The 18,020-nt window shown below is 44.2% G+C and overlaps 1 protein-coding gene across 5 annotated transcripts in view; it reads left to right on the top strand.

The window, feature by feature from the left end:
• The first annotated feature begins 13,589 nt into the window (after positions 1-13,589).
• Positions 13,590-18,020, top strand: part of LOC120045017 (sushi domain-containing protein 2-like) — a 29,193-nt gene continuing 24,762 nt past the window's right edge. For all 5 annotated transcript variants that reach the window (XR_005476611.1, XR_005476609.1, XR_005476610.1 and 2 more), the window contains exons 1-4: positions 13,590-13,795; positions 14,587-14,785; positions 14,915-15,066; positions 15,213-15,380. Coding sequence is in view for 1 of the 5 variants with exons in the window: in XM_038989832.1 (XP_038845760.1) it covers positions 13,732-13,795; positions 14,587-14,785; positions 14,915-15,066; positions 15,213-15,380 (583 nt within the window). In the remaining 4 variants the exon portion in view is untranslated. The remainder of the gene's footprint in view (positions 13,796-14,586; positions 14,786-14,914; positions 15,067-15,212; positions 15,381-18,020) is intronic.

The raw sequence follows: 18,020 nt of genomic DNA, 5'->3' as shown, positions 1-18,020 counted from the left end.
ACGCAGCGTTTCATTGGAAATTAATGTAATTCTGGTGTACCAAAATGCAATGATGCTGTCAGTGTGTTCAAAGCGGTATGCTTCGAACACACCGAGAGCGTCATTGTGCAAAATAGTACGCAGCATCATCTGGATATGTAAAAAGTTCAACATTCACTTTCTGCTACCATTTCTGTCAAGCTATCTACGCATACAGTTTGATGCATACATTCGATAAATCCAATTTATGCATCACACTGAAAGCATTCCGGTGTACCAAAATGCAACGACGACGCTGTCAGTGTGTTCGAAGCACTAATCCCTACTGATGCGTTTCAAAGTAGTGTAGTGGAGGCATACGTCAGTAGCCAGTAGGGTAGGAAAAACATTTCAATTCATGATATCTACCAGTAAATGCTAACTAAGGTGACAATGGGTATGCAAACCAGGTTACTAGGCTATTTGCAATGCACAATTGTCATCATGTGCTGTTTGCATCAGGGGCGTAGACATGGATGGGCCTGGGTGGACAGAGGCCCACTGGGGAGCCATGCCCTGACAAGCCCACCCAATCAGATTGATGTGGTTTAAGCATTGTTGTGGACTTAGACCAAAGTTTTGTATTTTTCTGTAAAAAAAGGTGTGGTTTTGAGAGTGAAAATCTAAAATATCTATAGGAAAACTCATAAAAAAGGAAATGATTTTTCACACAGGGTTCCTTTCCTTTACTGGGTAGGCATACACATATTTAGCAGATGTTATTGCGGGTGTAGCGAAATGCTTGTGTTCCTAGCTCCAACAGTGCAGTAGTAGCTAACAATTCACAACAATACACACAAATATAAAAGTAAAATAATGGAATTAAGAAATATATAAATATTAGGATGAGCAATGTTGGAATGGCATTGACTAAAATACAGTAGAATACAGTATATACATATGCAATGAGTAAAGCAGTATGTAAACATTATTAAAGTAACTAGTGTTCCATTATTAAAGTGACCAGTGATTCCATGTCCTTTATGATCTTTTTGGCCTTCCTGTGACATCGGGTGCTGTAGGTGTCCTGAGGGCAGGAAGTGTGCCCCCGGTTATGTTTTGGGCAGACCGCACCACCCTCTGGAGAACCCTGCGGTTGCGGGTGGTGCACTTGGTGATACAGGATGCTTTCAGTTGTGCATCTGTAAAAGTTTGTGAGGGTCTTAGTGGCCAAGCCGAATTTCTTCAGCCTCCTGAGGTTGAAGAGGCGCTGTTGCGCCTTCTTCACCACGCTGTCTGTGTGGGTGGACCATTTCAGTTAGTCAGTGATGTGTACTCCGTGGAACTTGAAGCTTTTCACCTTCTCCTATGTGGTCCCGTCGATGTGGATATGGGGGTGCTACCTCTGCTGTCTCCTGAAGTCCACGATCAGCTCCTTTATTTTGTTGACGTTGAGGGAGAGGTTATTTTCCTGGCATCACTCCGCCAGGGCCCTCACCACCTTGCTGTAGGCTGTCTCGTCATTGTTGGTAATCAGGCCTACTACTGTTGTGTCGTCTGCAAAGTTGATGATTGTGTTGGAGGCGTGCTTGGAGTACAGGAGGGGGCTGAGCACGCACCGTTGTGGAGCCCCTGTGTTGAGGATCAGCGTAGTGGAGGTGTTGTTTCCTACCTTCACCACCTGGGGGTGGCCCATCAGGAAGTCCAGGACCCAGTTGCACAGGGCGGGGTTCAGACCCAGGGCCCCGAGCTTAATGATGAGCTTGGAGGCCACTATGGTGTTGAAGGCTGAGCTATTGTCAATAAACAGCATTCTTACATAGGTATTCCTCTTGTCCAGATGGGATAAGGCAGTGTGCAGTACGATGGCGATTGCATCGTCTGTGGACATATTGGGGCAGTATGCAAATGTAAGTGGGTCTAGGGTGTCAGGTAAGGTGGAGGTGATATGATCCTTGACTAGCCTCTCATAGCACTTCATGATGACTGAAGTGAGTGCTATAGGGCGATAGTCATTTAGTTCAGTTACCTTTGCTTTCTTGTGTACAGGAACAATGGTGGACATCTTGAAGCAAGTGGAGACAGCAGACTGGGATAGTGAGAGATTGAATATAACACTCCAGCCAGCTGGTCTGCGCATGCTCTGAGGACGCGGCTAGGGAAGCCGTCTGGGCTGGCAGCCTTGCGAGGGTTAACACGCTTAAATGTTTTACTTACTTCGGCCACGGAGAATGAGAGCCCACAGTCCTTCGAAGTGGGCCGTGTTGGTGGCACTGTTTGATCCTGAAAGTGGGCGAAGGTGTTTAGCTTGTCCGAGAGCAAGACGTTAATGTCCGCAACGTGGCTGGTTTTCCCTTTGTAATCCGTGATTGACTGTAGACCCTGTCATATATGTCTCAATAAGCAGTCCATAATAAGCCAGTAGGTCCCAATCATAAGAATACAAAAACACAACCATTAAGCATTTCCCAATCACATTGTACAACTATTACTTCCCATTACAAAAACATTTCAAAATTAAAATCATGGTCTGGAATTGGACTCGCATTTTTCTGGTCTCAGTTTTGACTTGGTCTCGGAACCCTTGGCCCTCTCCCGGTCTCAACTCGGTCTCGCCCCCCCCTCCGGTTTGGGTCTTGACTCGCACTCTATTTGCTCCGGTCTTGGTCTTGAATCGATCTCACTTTAGGTTGTCTCGAACACAACACTGGTAAATAAGAATAGAGTGTTTCTAAACATTTCTACATTAATGTGGATGCTACCATGATTATGGACAATCCTGAATGAGTCGTGAATAATGGTGAATGAGAAAGTTATAGAGGCATAAATATCATACCAAATATTAAACTTTTGACTACTTTAATACCATAATTGAATTTGTCACAATACTTTTGGACTGTGTACAAAAAGTGCTGTAATTTCTCAATAGTCCACCAGATATGGATAAAAATACCCTCAAATTAAAGCTGACGGTCTGCACTTTTAACCTCATAGTCAATGTATCATCCAAAGTGCTGGAGTACAGAGCCAAAACAACAAAAAATGTGTCCCAATACTTTTGGAGCTCACTGTATATCATAAGGCCTTACTTTGATGGCCTAGTTTTACCCTAACACAGTGGTGTTATGAAACTCCTGGTTTACAGGCCACATCAGGCCTGCAAGTCACATCATGCTGGCTTGCAAAGTGATGTGTGATTCTTATTAGAATCCAGCCTATTAGAATCCAGTTAGGATATCCAACAACTGGAATTTGTATTCACCCTCAACCTGCATTCAGAATGACTGTCAGGGTTAGGAAAGTTGATAAGAAGACTACCTAAACCATTTAGAGCTGCAATATGTAACTTTTTGGGCTACCCGACCAAATTCCCATAGAAGTGTATGTTACAGATATGTCATTCTCATTGAAAGCAAATCTAAGAAGCGGTAGATCTGTTCTATGTGCACTATTTCTATGCTTCTCGTCTTTTACTTTTGGTTTTGTACACCAGCTTCAAAGCTGAAAATACAATATTTTTGGTTATGGAACATATATTTCACAGAGGTTTAGATGGCACAATGATTATTTACACTGTACTTGCTTGTTTTTTCACATAAATTCAAATCAAGCAAACTATTAGAATTTTTAGCAACCAGGATTTCTGCATAGTGCGTCATTAAACTCGTACAACTATTTCAGTATCGGGTGCAATAAATCTAACTAACTGATTGGATTAGTTTAGAAAATGTATGTTATTTATCTTTGTGTAGCATAAGATTAATCAATCAAGTGCCTCCCGAGTGGCGCAGCAGTCTAAGACATTGCATTGCAAGCTATGTTGCTACAGATGCTGGTTCGATACCCACCTGTGTCTCAGCCGGCCGCAACAGGGAGACCCATGAGGCGGTGCACAATTGGCCCAGCGTCGTCCGGGTTAGGGGAGGGTTTGGCTGGCCGGGATGTCCTTGTCCCATCATGCTGTAGCGACTCCTGTGTCAGCGACCGGCCTGACAAGAGGAAAAAGTGATTAAACATTTTTATGACATGTTTGTGTTCCTTCTTGACGAGTGATTTTGTATGAGAGCTACATTTTAGACTATTGTTTATCATGAAAAGTGTTGGTTTCCCACCTCCAGAGCTGGTTCCACATTCATTTATGCACATGACTGACCTTGAGTTTCCAGGCTCTCTGATTATATTTTAGAAGTGTTTCAGTCTGGCAGCATGTGAATATGCTCTGTTATCTCTGTGATCCAGCACAGGGGAGGCATGATGAGATGTGTCATGTCAGATGATGTTTCATGACGCCAACTGTCATTTTCCACCATCTGTGCACCAGAGGAGATTCAGTCCTGAGCTATCAAATTAAATATTTCTAATCACTATTGGGGTCTGTTTCATAAAAGTCTTGGTCTCTGAGTCCTATATCGAGCGAGACCTATCACCAACAGCTCTGAAAGTACTAATGGCATAAATGCAGCACGTACAGGCCAGACTTTGCATTTAAAGTTAACTGATTTAAGTGAATGGTGCTACAAGGCAAAGTCTTATCTCTTTATATGAGAGGGGCTGCTCATGCGTCCAAATCTGAACAGGTCTGAATGTGATGCGGGGGAGTAAAAGTGGGGTCAGAAATGGAAAGGTTGATTGTGACTGACAGGCTATCGAAAGAGAGCTCAATCAAACAGAGTGCTGTTGTAATTGCTTTTAGCACTTGAGTGTGATGGAGAGGGGCTGAGATTGTGAAAGGGCTCTTTATGGTTGCTGGATAGGCCATGCCTTTCCACTTGTGACAGTCACCTCTTGTTATTTGAACTTTACAGTAAGAGCAGGCCTCCATACAGAGACACAAGTGCATTCACACATACCCACACAAAGCTGCACCCACCCATATGCATAAATTGATTTATATACACAATTTCATGCTTGACATTGAAGATACCTGGTACCACCTGCTCATTTCCCCTGAAGAATCTGGTTATGCCATGACAGGTTTTTGCTGTTTGGTATTCACTACCATTGAAATGGAGCATGTGCAACCTGTGCAAAAACTATTTCAGGTTTAAAATGTTTTTCTACAGATATAGGATCGTAAATTGAACAAGTTTGCTACAGCAGGAAAAAATCCTGCATCAATATGAAATGTGAATTATTATGTGAATTATAATTAATGGACATTTTTGTAGGGGTTGATACATGTTACGTGCACAATTAAGTGGAAAATGAAGTGGAAATGACAAACCTTAGAAGCCTTTTTAAACCTCAAATACACTACAAGTTTTACATTTCCTGCATCTGTATCTCTACAATGCCTTAAAACGAGGGTAGAGCGAAAATTATATGTTAATGAAAGCATGAGTATCATGAGATACAGAGGGGGATAGCTGGGCTTTAATCTTGTGTAGAGGAATGAAAGCTGCCTCAGACCGAAGACTAATCACTTGTTCCCTACTGGGAGATGAGCCGTTACAATAAGCAATCCCTCATCATGCTATGCTGGAAGATACGGACGGGCCTCCACTTCCATTCTGTGATGAAGGGGCGACAGGTAGCCTAGAGGTTAGGGCATTGGGCCAGTAACTGAAAGCTAGCTAGTTCAAATCCCAGAGCTGACAAGGTGAAAATGTGCCCTTGAGCAAGGCACTTAACCCTAACTGCTCTAGGGTTGCCGTTGATAATGGCCGGCCGTGACCCCCACTATCCAAGGTGGCAGAATAGAACGCTGGAATATAAAATGTAGAATTAAACTGGCAGTGGATATCTTTACACTATGATAAAAGCAAGCACAGTTCCCTTTTACACTCCTCAGTACCTGTTGTGCTGCTGTGCCATGTTTTTCCAGAAAGTCTATATATTTCAGTAAGAAACATAAACAGCCAAAGTCTACAAAAGATAAATGTTATCTTAAATGTTAAAAGTGATAAATGTTACAAGTGGTTTTGTTGGAGCAGTTAGAGATAACTCTGTGAAAGTGCTTCACCTCCGAGGTAAGTCCTACAGTGATCTATTGATGTCCAAACCCTGGAATCATTGCCCATAGGAGGATGATGGGGCACGGCTTGGGTGAACCAGCTAGGAGGCTGGAGCAGGTTTATCAGAGCCCAGCAGGCAGTGTTAGCGGGTACAGGGGAGAGGATTTCTGACCTGATACCCAGAGTACTGTGGCACACCGCCACTTGGCCACAGCCTGTCAGCACAGCCTGGAGCCACATCTAAAAGCCCCTCCAGCTATTTGAGCCCAATCTGTGTGTGTGTGTGTGTGTGTGTGTGTGTGTGTGTGTGTGTGTGTGTGTGTGTGTGTGTGTGTGTGTGTGTGTGTGTGTGTATAAGAGATTTTGCATCTTTATTTCCAAAAGTTTCTGGAACAGTGTATGGATTTACTAGAAATCAAAATTGAATACAACCGCACTTCTAAATTTAGAGCGCAACGGAACACAAAGCACAACAGTATTGTTTTTGTCAAAAGATATTTGGTTGATGTGCTCATTGTCTAAAATTGCATTTCCCATAATCTAAGTCTAAGATGTGTGCTTGTTTATTCTCTTTCAGATTAAAAAAACAACCAACCATGCATGAAATCAAACAAAATTAATGTTTCCTTGAAAATAAGCACGTCCAATAAAGTAGCTTACCTAAAACATCACAATCCCTTTATCAAACTGTAGATGTCATGATACACTTCTTTGATGTTTTGTTAGTTATTTTTCCAGTGTGGAACATGGTATGATAGTGGTCTTGGTTGAAAGCTGAGCAGAGGGGAGGAGCTGCCTTCACATCACTCATCCATCCATTTCAGTTGAATACAGCACACCTTCACTGAGATGCAATGCAATTCCTGTTTCATGTGCACTGCACCCATCATCAATTAAACATGGGCTGTGTCAAAGGATATTAATTTTGCGCCAATGGAAATGCAATAACTTTGTCAAGTAGGATGCCACAGGTTGTGCAATACCAGAGGGTGAACGTTTATTATAAACTGGGTAGTTCGAGCCCTGAATGATGATTGGCTAACAACCGTGGTATATCAGACCGTATACCAAGGGTATGACCAAATATTTATTTTTACTGCTCTAATTACGTTGGTAACCAGTTTATAATAGTAATAAGGCACCTTGGGGTTTGGATAAGGGCTGTATCCAGGCACTCCACGTTGCGACGTACATAAGAAAATCCCTTAGCCGTGGTATATTGGCCATATACCACACCTCCTCGTGCCTTATTGCTTAAGTATCCCATACACAGAGACGTGCTTTAATATCATCCTCTTGCAGGAAAGCTGACTCCAAGGCACTTAACCCTAATTGCTCCTGTAAGTCGCTCTTGATAAGTGTCTGCTAAATGACTTAAATGTAAAATGAGTGACTAAAAACAACATGCTGCTTAACCCTGTCCATAGCTGTGAATCAACATGTCATCCATCAAAGTCCAGTAACAACACATCTTCTGTGTGTGCCAACAGAAGACAGACACAGCAATTTCCTGGCCTTGATTGATGTTAGGATAGCATCATCCCATTCCCCTCTACTCGACAGATAGATGGGTTTACACTAGACTAGAGCTATGTCATACACTACCCCGATGGAGCGATGCTCCAATCTCTATGATGGACTGTGTTTACTGTTCAATTCCTGAAAAGTGTCAACATGCTCTTGAGACATATCTTTTATATTTTATTTTTTAGATGCATGCCAGTAAAGCCACTCCACAACACTAAACAATACATGAATTTGACTATAACGATGACAAACGGTGCCCACAAACTGTTAGGGACTACAAAAAGCTGTCCCAACAGCAGAGTCCCAAAAGTAGTCCCAACACCTTACCACCACTACACCTGACAATCAGAAGAGCCTTGTCTGGCAGTGAAACAGTTAATTCAGCCTCATTTACTGCCTTTAAAAAAAAACATAACTGATATGGCGGACTTGCCTAAACAAATGTGGTTTCTACTGACAATTGAGATGTACAAACTATAGCATAAGGGGACAGCGAGCAGATAAGAAGCAATCTGTAATTTCGATTAAGACATTAATGAGTGAGCTAGGATGGACGTAGTCAATATAATTATTTGTTCAGCACTTTTGAAATTTACAACGAAATCACGATTTGGAATTCCGAATTGGATGACCGTTCAAAATTATTTTCCGTATTTTCCCAGTCGTAGCTAGTTTTATCTGAGTTCCCACTTGTCTTGAACTCACTGAAGTCTGAGACTTCCCAGTTCCCGAGTTTCCAGTTTTTTTGGGATGCTGAAAGTCATGCTGGATTGACACGTATTAATGTAAAACTAACATGCAAAACAGGCAACAACAAAAAACTTTGTGGCTCTGCCCTGAATGACTCGTCGCCACTGATTATCAGTACTAATTAGATTTCCTTGCTGAAGGCAACAGTTTCCCCCATAGGTGAAATTCATAGCCTGCTGTTGGAGATTATCTGTCACTGCCATCTCATCATTTCTGAATATGTGGAGGTAGCTGATGATAAAGGCTGCAGGAACAAATTGAGTGTAGAACATTTGATTACATTAGTTGTGCTCCTTAATCTCTGTTGATTTCCCCTAAATAAGATATTAAATGAATGACACATTCACATGCAAATCTTGTTTAAATCTTCAAAACCTAATTGAATATATTATCATATTTCCAGCTACATTTGGAAAGCTCATAATGAGTCAGATTTGCCAGTGTGGAGTAATTGCACCTTCTTGCCTTTGTGTAAGTGAGCAGAGCGTGTCTTTTTGTACTCTGAATCCCTTCTTTAAAAGAGCAGTGGAGGGTAGTACTTATGACGTTGGCTGTTTGCATCTTCTTTTCAAACAGACTAAATGAAAGTGTAAAAGTGATTACTCCAAGCAAGACACAAAAATAACTTTAAGTCTCAGATTTTTCTAAGGGAGTTTATTAGCTATTCACTGGTAATTACATATCATCATTGTGTCTTAATTCAGAGTCAGGTTTTTGAGTCTAAGAACTGTACCTCCCACCAAGTTTGTCTCAAGAGGGCTCTCTAGCTACAGAGGTTACCAAGGCAACTAACTGACTCCCACATGTCACCATTATGATCAATAATGGATAATGTAGGCTACAGAAATCTACGGGCTGAGAGACAAAATCTGATTAGAAAAGTGTTGTATCATAACCTGTTTTTTATAAGAGATTTTAACTGACAAACCAAAATCAAACATATTTATGATTGGTGTAACAGTACTATTGTAAGGGCTGTCGTTCTCCTCATCCTCGGACGAGGAGAGGAGAGAAGGATCAGTGGACCAATACGCAGCATTTGGGAAATAAGCCATCTCTTTATTTACAACGATGGCAACACGAAAACAAACACTTACAAATTTACAAAACAAGAAAACGACGTAGACGAAAACCTGAACTTGAACTTACTTAACTAACGTAAAACTCACGGACAGGAACAGACTACATCAAAACGAAACGAACAGCCAAACAGTCCCGTAAGGTACATACATCGACGAAACAGGAGACAATCACCCACAACGAACACTGTGACAACGCCTACCTAAATATGACTCTTAATTAGAGGAGAACGCAAAACACCTGCCTCTAATTAAGAGCCATACCAGGCAACCAAAACCAACATAGAAACAGATAACATAGACTGCCCACCCAAAACACACGCCCTGACCATAAACACATACAAAAACAACATAAAACAGGTCAGGACCGTTACAGAACCCCCCCCTCAAGGTGCGAACGCCGGGCGCACCAGCACAAAGTCCAGGGGAGGGTCTGGGTGGGCAGTTGACCACGGTGGTGGCTCCGGCTCTGGACGCTGTCCCCACACCACCATAGTCACTCCCCGCTTCTGTCTTCCCTTCCCAATGACCACCCTCAAACTAACATCCCCTAAATGAACGGCCAGCACCGGGAGAAGGGGCAGCACCGGGACAAGAGGCAGCACCGGGACAAGAGGCAGCACCGGGACAAGAGGCAGCACCGGGATAAGGGGCAGCACCGGGATAAGGGGCAGCACCGGGATAAGGACCAGCACCGGGATAAGGGGCAGCACCGGGACAAGGGGCAGCACCGGGACAAGGGGCAGCACCGGGACAAGGGGCAGCACCGGGACAAGGGGCAGCACCGGGATAAGGGGCAGCACCGGGACAAGGGGCAGGTCCCGGCTGATATACTCAGGCAGATCCTGACTGAACGGCTCTTGACGCTCATGGCTGGCTGACGGCTCTCGACGCTCATGGCTGGCTGACGGCTCTCGACGCTCATGGCTGGCTGACGGCTCTCGACGCTCATGGCAGGCTGACGGCTCTCGACGCTCATGGCAGGCTGACGGCTCTCGACGCTCATGGCAGGCTGACGGCTCTCGACGCTCATGGCAGGCTGACGGCTCTCGACGCTCATGGCAGGCTGACGGCTCTCGACGCTCATGGCAGGCTGACGGCTCTCGACGCTCATGGCAGGCTGACGGCTCTCGACGCTCATGGCAGGCTGACGGCTCTCGACGCTCATGGCAGGCTGACGGCTCTGGCTGCTCATGGCTCGCTGGCGGCTCTGGCAGATCCTGTCTGGTTGGCGGCTCTGGCAGATCCTGTCTGGTTGGCGGCTCTGGCAGATCCTGTCTGGTTGGCGGCTCTGGCAGATCCTGTCTGGTTGGCGGCTCTGGCAGATCCTGTCTGGTTGGCGGCTCTGGCAGATCCTGTCTGGTTGGCGGCTCTGGCAGATCCTGTCTGGTTGGCGGCTCTGGCAGATCCTGTCTGGCGGGCGGCTCTGGCAGATCCTGTCTGGCGGGCGGCTCTAGCGGCTCCTGTCTGGCGGACGGCTCTGTAGGCTCATGGCAGACGGGCGGCTTTGCAGGCTCATGGCAGACGGGCGGCTTTGCAGGCTCATGGCAGACGGATGGCTCAGACGGCGCTGGGGAGACGGATGGCTCAGACGGCGCTGGGGAGACGGATGGCTCAGATGGCGCTGGGGAGACGGATGGCTCAGATGGCGCTGGGGAGACGGATGGCTCAGATGGCGCTGGGGAGACGGATGGCTCAGATGGCGCTGAGGAGACGGATGGCTCTGGCCGGATAAGGCGCACTGTAGACCTGGTGCGTGGTGCCGGAACTGGAGGCACCGGGCTAAGGATAAGCACCTTCCTACTAGTGCGGGGAGCAGGGACAGGGCACACTGTACTCTCAAAGCCCACTCTATAACTGATGCGAGGTACCGGCACTGGTGACACCGGGCTGAGGACAAGCACATCAGGCTTAGTAGGGGGAGAAGATACAGTGTGTACAGGGCTCTGGAGACGCACAGGAGGCTTAGTGCGTGGTGCCGGAACTGGAGGCACCGAACTGGATACACGCACTACAGGGAGAGTGCGTGGAGGAGGAACAGGGCTCAGGAGACGCACTGGTAGCCTAGTGCGTAGTGTAGGCACTGTAGGTACTAGGCTGGGGCGGGGAGGTGGCGCCGGAAATACCGGACCGTGGAGGCATACTGGCACTCTTGAGCATTGAGCCTGCCCAACCTTACCTGGTTGAATACTCCCGGTCGCCCGACCAGTGCGGGGAGGTGGAATAACCCGCACCGGCCTATGTAGGCGAACCGGGGAAACCATGCGTAAGGCAGGTGCCATGTATGCCGGCCCGAGGAGACGCACTGGAGACCAGACGCGTTGAGCCGGCCTCATGACACCTGGCTCAATGCCCAATCTAGCCCTACCAGTGCGGGGAGGTGGAATAACCCGCACTGGGCTATGCACACGTACAGGAGACACCGTGCGCTCTACTGCGTAACACGGTGTCTGCCCGTACTCCCGCTCTCCACGGTTAGCCTGGGAAGTGGGCGCAGGTCTCCTACCTGCCCTTGGCCCACTACCCTTTAGCCCCCCCCCAAGAAATTTTTGGGAGTTACTCACGGGCTTTTCGGGCTTCCGTGCAAGACGAGTCCCCTCATAATTCCGGTTTCGAGCTTGATTCTCCGGCTTCCATCCACGTCTCCTAGCTGCCTCCTTAAACCACCGCTCCTGGGCTGTGGCTGCCTCACTCCTCTCACGAGAGCAGCGATATTCTCCAGTTTGCGCCCAGGGTCCTCTACCAGACAGGATCTCCTCCCAAGTCCAGAAGTCCTTGTTGCTCCGTCGATTTTTCCCATACCGCTTGGTCACATTTTGTTGGTGGGTGATTCTGTTAAAGCTGTCGTTCTCCTCATCCTCGGACGAGGAGAGGAGAGAAGGATCAGTGGACCAATACGCAGCATTTGGGAAATAAGCCATCTCTTTATTTACAACGATGGCAACACGAAAACAAACACTTACAAATTTACAAAACAAGAAAACGACGTAGACGAAAACCTGAACTTGAACTTACTTAACTAACGTAAAACTCACGGACAGGAACAGACTACATCAAAACGAAACGAACAGCCAAACAGTCCCGTAAGGTACATACATCGACGAAACAGGAGACAATCACCCACAACGAACACTGTGACAACGCCTACCTAAATATGACTCTTAATTAGAGGAGAACGCAAAACACCTGCCTCTAATTAAGAGCCATACCAGGCAACCAAAACCAACATAGAAACAGATAACATAGACTGCCCACCCAAAACACACGCCCTGACCATAAACACATACAAAAACAACATAAAACAGGTCAGGACCGTTACAACTATCATATCATTTGAAACAGCAGAAAATTGTTATTATTTCATGCACTGTTTGGAGTGCCATGAATACAGAGTTCACTGTGTGAATAATTTTTAAAGTGGTTTTAGCACTGTTGCTTTAAAACAAAGCATGCCATTAATTGTATGTTTACTTCATTGATTTCAGCATGGAGTTTTGGCCTCTGGGGACTGGCTCATGAGAAAGAGGTCTTACAGTGTATTGGTCTGGTGGGTGGTTTACCACTCTCTGGACACATGCACAGGATAATTGAATACCTTAAGCGGAGGTCAGTCGGTTTTCAACAGCATCTCCTTGTACCAATTAAGTAATACATCATAGCCTCTTACAGCTTCTGAAAACTATAAAAACAAAATATGTGTAGATCCCTGGCCATTGCCTGCTAAAAACGACAGGCTAAAGAGATTAATACATTTGACAGATGATAAAGATCAAGACACAATCTATTACTGAATGATACATTTCTATTATGTACAGTATGGGAGTTGTACAAGAAAATGCCCCAACGTGTTGGTGGTGCTAAATAACCACAATCAACCACACAGGAGACAGATGGCTTAACAGCACCCAAAGTTATGAATCAACCGTATTTATAATGAGAAATTGTGAATAACTTGAGTTAACACAGGCCAATAGAATAATGTATTATATTCTCACTGTGGTGTGTAATTAATGCATTACCATGGAAAAAGGGAATTACTTGTCACCTCCACGGTTTGTAATGATATTCTTCATCAGCTCACTCACAGTTCAAGGTGCTGATATTTTTTCTTTTGTGAGGTTTTTAATCTGTATGGCAGCTAGAGCCACCCACGCCCAACATACAGCCTTATTACTCAACTGTGAAAATAGGGTCCAAAATACACAAACACTGTTGAGTGAATTAGTCAACTGAGGACAAGCATGCAGAACTGTGTTATCATAATGACCTTTGCTACCATTTCTCAACAAAGATGCCTGTAAATGTTAGTTACCGAAAGGTTATGTGACACTGGACTGTTGAGCACAACCCGTAACTCATATTGGTAAAAATCTAGTAATTGCAGCTAGCTGGAAGCCTCTCTGTACATTGTATAATACAGTATCAAGGACAGGCTAGTGGTAAACAAACAGTCAAACATCAGGATGGGAAGAGCCTCTTACTTAGCTGTGATTTTCATCTGTTTGGTTTCCAGTAGCAGGATATCTGGTAGGTAGTGGAAACTTTGTCATACTAAATCTATTAATGGTGGTTCCACATGCGACTTGAAAAGGACAAAATATGTTGCAGCTCAAGGTTCTTGGTTGGTAGTTGTTTTCAGTGGTGAAAAAAGTACCCAATTGTCATACTTGAGTAAAAGTAAAGATACCTTAATTGAAAATGACTCAAGTAAAAGTAAAAGTCACCCAGTAAAATTCTACTTGAGTAAAAGTCTGAGTATTTGTTTTGAAATATACATAAGTATCAAAAGTAAATGTAATTGCTAAAAAATACTTAAGTATCAAAAGTAAAAGTATAAATAATTTCAAATTCCTTATATTAAGCAAACAAGATGGCACAATTTTTTATTTTTTGAAGTTTACGGATAGCCAGGGGCACACTCAAACATTCAGACATAATTTACAAAAGAAGCCTGTGTGTCTAGTGAGTCCACCAGATCAGTGGCAGTAGGGATGACGAATGATATTCTGTTGATAAGTGCATGAATTGGACCATTTTCCTGTGCTGCTAAGCATTCAAAATGTAACGAGTACTTTTGGGTGTCAAAGAAAATGTATGAAGTAAAAAGTACATTATTTTATTTAGGAATGTAGTGAAGTAAAAGTACAAGTTGTTCAAAATATAAATAGTAAAGTACAGATACCCCAAAGAAAGACTTAAGTAGTACTTTTAAGTATTTTTACTTAAGTACTTTACACCACTGGTTGTGTTATACTGTAACACCACACTTTATTTTTCTCCACTCTCATTTCACATGTAATTTCATATTTTTCTTACAGGACAGTCATGTGAAGGAAAATGTGGTGGCAAATTAGATTCCTGTTCTTGCCATGCCACTTGTGTATCTCTGGAAAGCTGCTGTGCGGACTATGGGGAGTACTGTGTCGATGTCACTCCATATTCCGGATCAATATTTGGTGGAACTGACTTTGTTGTCCTCAAAGCAACTTTTAATGAGCGCTCCCAAATAATCTGCAGGTAGATGCAAAATACTTATTTCACTTCACTTACCTAACACATTGCTGAGTTTTACATTCTAAGTTCTGTGAATGTATGGCTGGTAGATATGCATATTAAATCTACTGAAAACTGTCTTTTTAATTGAAGGTTCAATGATGAAATCACAACGGTGGGCTATGTGGACACAGACAGCAGAGGCCACTGCATATCACCTCTACTGTATGAAACAGGGATGGTTCCTCTTCAGATCTCTACAGACAATGGAACAACCTTCACCAGACATGGAGCTTGGCTATCAGGTAGGGAGAGCCTGTGCACCTGATATATGGCTGCTATTTATCACAAAATCCGACCAGATACACTTATTTAAAATGTGTCAATCAACCTTTCTTACCAACTTACAGTAAAATGCATTCATACTCCGTTTGTGTTTTTTAATCTACAGTCCATCCTGGAAAGGTAGATCCTAGTTTCAAAGCTACTATAATCAACGCAACCCAGTGGCAGTACTACGGCACCCCAAAAGTTGGAGGCCCGCTGGACATGACATGGAACACCTCACAGGTCAGAGCAGAAAAGGTCAACATAGAACTCTGGGGATACATGGAGAAAGGTGAGTAACAGCTAAGTCCTTCCAAAATATTTTGCAGTCAACTGCTGTCAGTGCATTTTTTTTATTTCACCTTTATTTAACCAGGTAGGTTCTCATTTACAACTGCGACCTGGCCAAGATAAAGCAAAGCAGCGCGACAAAAACAACAACACAGAGTTACACATAAACAAACGTACAGTCAATAAAATAATTAAAATATATGTACAGTGTGTGCAAATGTAGAAGAGTAGGGAGGTAGGCAATAAATAGGCTCTAGAGGCCTAAATAATTACTACTTAGCATTATTACTGGAATGATAGATGTGCAGATGATGATGTGCAAGTAGAGATACTGGGGTGCAAAAGAGCAAGAGGGTAAGTAATAATATGGGGATGAGGCAGCCGGGGGTGCTATTTACAGATTGGCTGTGTACAGGTACAGTGATCGGTAAACTGCTCAGACAGCTGATGCGTAAAGTTAGAGAGGGAGATATAAGACTCCAGCTTCAGAGGTTTTGCAATTCGTTCCAGTCATTGGCAGCAGAGAACTGGAAGGAAAGGCGGCCAAAGGAAGTTTTGGCTTTGGAGATGACCAGTGAAATATACCTGCTGGAGCGCGTGCTACGGGTGGGTGTTGCTATGGTGACCAGTGAGCTGAGATAAGGCAGGGTTTTACCTAGCAAAGACTGATAGATGACCTGGAGCCAGTGGGTTTGTCGACGGATATGTAGTGAGGGCCAGCCAACGAGAGCACACAGGTCGCAGTGGTGGGTAGTATATGGGGCTTTGGAGATAAAACGGATGGCACTGTGACAGACTACATCCAGTTTGCTGAGTAGAGTGTTGGGGGCTATTTTGTAAATGACATCTCCGAAGTCAAGGATCGGTAGGATAGTCAGTTTTACGAGGGGATGTTTGGCGGCATGAGTGAAGGAGGCTTTGTTGTGAAATAGGAAGCCGATTCTAGATTTCATTTGGAGATGCTGAAAAACTTCTTAGGGATAGGCGTGCCGCTAGCGGGACACCAGCCGACAACATCCGGTGAAATTCGAGGGCGCACAATTCAAATAAATAATCGTAATATTAAACATTCATCAACATACAAGTATCTTAAATCATTTAAAAGCTTAAATTATTGTTAATCTAACTGTGTTGCCCGATTTCAAATATGCTTTACGGCGAAAGCATACCATACGATTGTCTGAGGACGGCGCCCCTCATCAACATATTTTTCAACCAGCACAGGCTTCATAAAAAATCACAAATAGCGATTAAATAAATCACTTACTTCTGAAGATATTCCTCGGTTTGCAATTCCACGTGTCCCAGCTACAGCATGAATGGTTGTTTTTTCAGATAAAATCCTTCTTTATATCCCAAAAAGTCTGTTTAGTTGGCGCCAATGATTTCAGTAATCCACTCGTTCAACATGCAGACATAGGAGTCCAAAAAGCTACCGCTAAACTTCGACCAAACAAGTCAAATGACATTTCTATTGAATCCTCAGGTACTCTAAAATGTACATAAACTATAATATTTCATACGGAAAGTAGTATGTTCAATAGGAAAGGAAAATTAGTAAGCAAGCGCCCTCTCCCTCGCGCCGAAAGACTGATATTGTTCCGGTGCTCTTCTCACCAAAAATCCAAATTATTGCTTGTTTTTCAAAAAACAAGCCTGAAACCTTGAATAAGACTGTTGACATCTAGTGTAAGCCATATGAATTACAATCTGTGAGACGGATTTACATAGAAACAATAGGTTTCCATTATAAGAGTCTGGGAGCTCAAAAAACAAACATTTCCGGTTGGATTTTCTTTGGATTTTCGCCTGCCATATCAATTCTGTTATAGTCTCAGATATTATTGTAACAGTTTTAGAAACTTCGAAGTTTTTTTCTATCCAATGCTACCAATTATATGCATATCCTGGCTTCTGGGCCTGAGTAAGAGGCAGTTTACTTTGGGCACGTCAGTCAGGCGGAAATTCACAAAACTAGACCCTATCTCTAAGATTACAGTCTAACCAGACACCTAGGTATTTGTAGTTGTCCACATATTCTAGGTCAGAACCGTCCAGAGTAGTGATGCTAGTCGGGTGGGAGGGTGCGGGCAGCAATCGGTTGAAGAGCATGCACTTAGTTTTACTAGTATTTAAAAGCAGTTGAAGTCCACGGAAAGAGTGTTGGGTGGCGTTGAAGCTCGTTTGGAGGTTTGTTAGCACAGTGTCCAAAGAAGGGCCCGATGTATACAGAATGGTGTCGTCTGCGTAGAGGTGGATCAGAGAATCACCAGCAGCAAGAACAACATCACTGATATTTACAGAGAAAAGAGTCGGCCCAAGAATTGAACCCTGTGGCACCCCCGTAGAGACTGCCAGAGGTCCGGACAACAGGCCCTCCGATTTGACACACTGAACTCTGTCTGAGAAGTAGTTGGTGAACCAGGCGAGGCAGTCATTTGAGAAGCCAAAGCTATTGAGTCTGCCGATAAGAATGCGGTGATTGACAGAGTCGAAAGCCTTTGCCAGGTCGATGAAGACGGCTGCACAGTACTGTCTTTTATCGATGGCGGTTATGATATCATTTAGGACATTGAGCCTGGCTGAGGTGCACCCATGACCAGCTCAGAAACCAGATTGCATAGTGGAGAAGGTACGGTGG

This window comes from Salvelinus namaycush, chromosome 3 (genome assembly GCF_016432855.1).
Source record: "Salvelinus namaycush isolate Seneca chromosome 3, SaNama_1.0, whole genome shotgun sequence".
Taxonomy (NCBI): Eukaryota; Metazoa; Chordata; class Actinopteri; order Salmoniformes; family Salmonidae; genus Salvelinus; species Salvelinus namaycush.
The sequence above is the reverse complement of the archived record's forward strand: the minus strand, read 5'-3'. Positions and strand labels throughout refer to the sequence as shown.